The 1,457-nt window shown below is 57.2% G+C and overlaps 1 protein-coding gene across 1 annotated transcript; it reads left to right on the top strand.

Moving 5' to 3' along the window:
* Positions 1-380: 380 nt before the first annotated feature.
* Positions 381-1,253, top strand: CCMA1212_006794 (C2H2 finger domain transcription factor mtfA; the record flags this gene model as incomplete). Its single annotated transcript, XM_073703994.1, has 1 exon — positions 381-1,253. One exon carries the CDS (start codon positions 381-383, stop codon positions 1,251-1,253), a length of 873 nt encoding a protein of 290 aa, XP_073557553.1.
* Between the last annotated feature and the right edge of the window lie 204 nt (positions 1,254-1,457).

Here is a 1,457-nt window from a genome sequence, read left to right as displayed (position 1 = left end):
GGGGGGTTTACTTGATAGCCTGTCGTGTGGGATACTTAATGTCTACGGAAGACAGATCTGATATGCCGCTCCACACCCCAAACCGCTGGTCTTGTTCTCAGAGCGGCTCAAGCTACATACTTATACCCATCTCCAGTCCCCCCCTTCTGGTTCTCTTTTGCATCAAAAGATTCGACGGAGGACGATTTCGGTGCATCTCTCTCTGCTTGCTAAGCAACGCCAACAACCCCACTGTCAAAGTAGTCGATAATACTCGACTCTGGTCTTTAACGACAATCATTATATACGACAAGTTCGGCGTCTGCGCCCGACTCTCTCGAGGCTGCCTCACATACCCTTCTTGACTCTCCCCTTCCCGCCCCAATCAACCAACTCATATAATGGCGTTGGTCTCTTCCTTCGCATCTCCTCCGTACGGAACACAGTATTCTGGATATTACCGGCCGCCTCCATCGCCGCCCATGGACGAGCCAAAGTGCTCCCTGCCCTCCATCTCCAACCTGCTGGGCCTTGCCGATGCAGGCTCGCTGGCGAGCGAAGCGGCCTTCAAGTCTCAGCACAGCTCTCCTCGACCCTACGTCAAGAACGAGAGCCGCCCGTCTTCCCGACACAGGGCGCTGCCACCCACACCGCCCATGTCCACCGATGCGTCGTTTGACATTCGTCGCTCTCCGTCCAGCAAGCCCAGCAGCATCTCGCACGCTGCTCCAAGCCATTACTACGAGACCACCCCCCCTGTAGAGGCCCATGATGCGCACCGTCATCGGATGGCGGCCTCTCGGCCTACCGTCTCAACCTCGGCCGCCCAGCAGCAGCCTGCCATGGCATCTGCTCAGTCTCCTGCCAGCAACTACTATCCCATGCAGAGCCTCCCTCCGCCGCCGCCTCTCCCCCAGGCGCCTGGTCTTCACTATCAGCGTCCGCTGCCCCAGTCCTTCCCGCCGCCGCCCCCTAGCCCTCTCAGCGTAACGCCTTCCGGCGGCTACGTCTGGCAGCATCACCACTATCTCAACCCGTCCAACGGGATCCCCTTCCCGCCCACGCAGGACCGATACATCTGTCAAACCTGTAATAAGGCCTTCAGCCGGCCGAGCAGCCTGCGCATCCACAGCCACTCGCACACTGGCGAGAAGCCCTTCAAGTGCCCTCACACTGGATGCGGCAAGGCCTTTAGTGTTCGGAGCAACATGAAGCGCCATGAGCGAGGCTGCCATGGCTTTGACGTCGGCAAGGGGCCTATTCTCCTTGCTTAGACCCTCGAGCTTTGGCTATAATTTTCTTTTCTTTTCTTTTTTTCTTTTTTTCCCCACACCATCTGTCGGGGGTGGGAACGGATGAAGAGCATCCGCACACTATAAAAGAGCTGGGAATTAGAAGGCACAAGATGCCAACGGGTCGCACGGGCGAAATTTGAGCCTTCGGGAGGGCTTGTTCATTTCATCCTTGTCTTTTCTTTT

The sequence above is a fragment of the Trichoderma ghanense genome (genome assembly GCF_004382785.1).
Source record: "Trichoderma ghanense strain CCMA-1212 chromosome Unknown scaffold_8, whole genome shotgun sequence".
Lineage (NCBI taxonomy): Eukaryota > Fungi > Ascomycota > Sordariomycetes > Hypocreales > Hypocreaceae > Trichoderma > Trichoderma ghanense.
The sequence above is the reverse complement of the archived record's forward strand: the minus strand, read 5'-3'. Positions and strand labels throughout refer to the sequence as shown.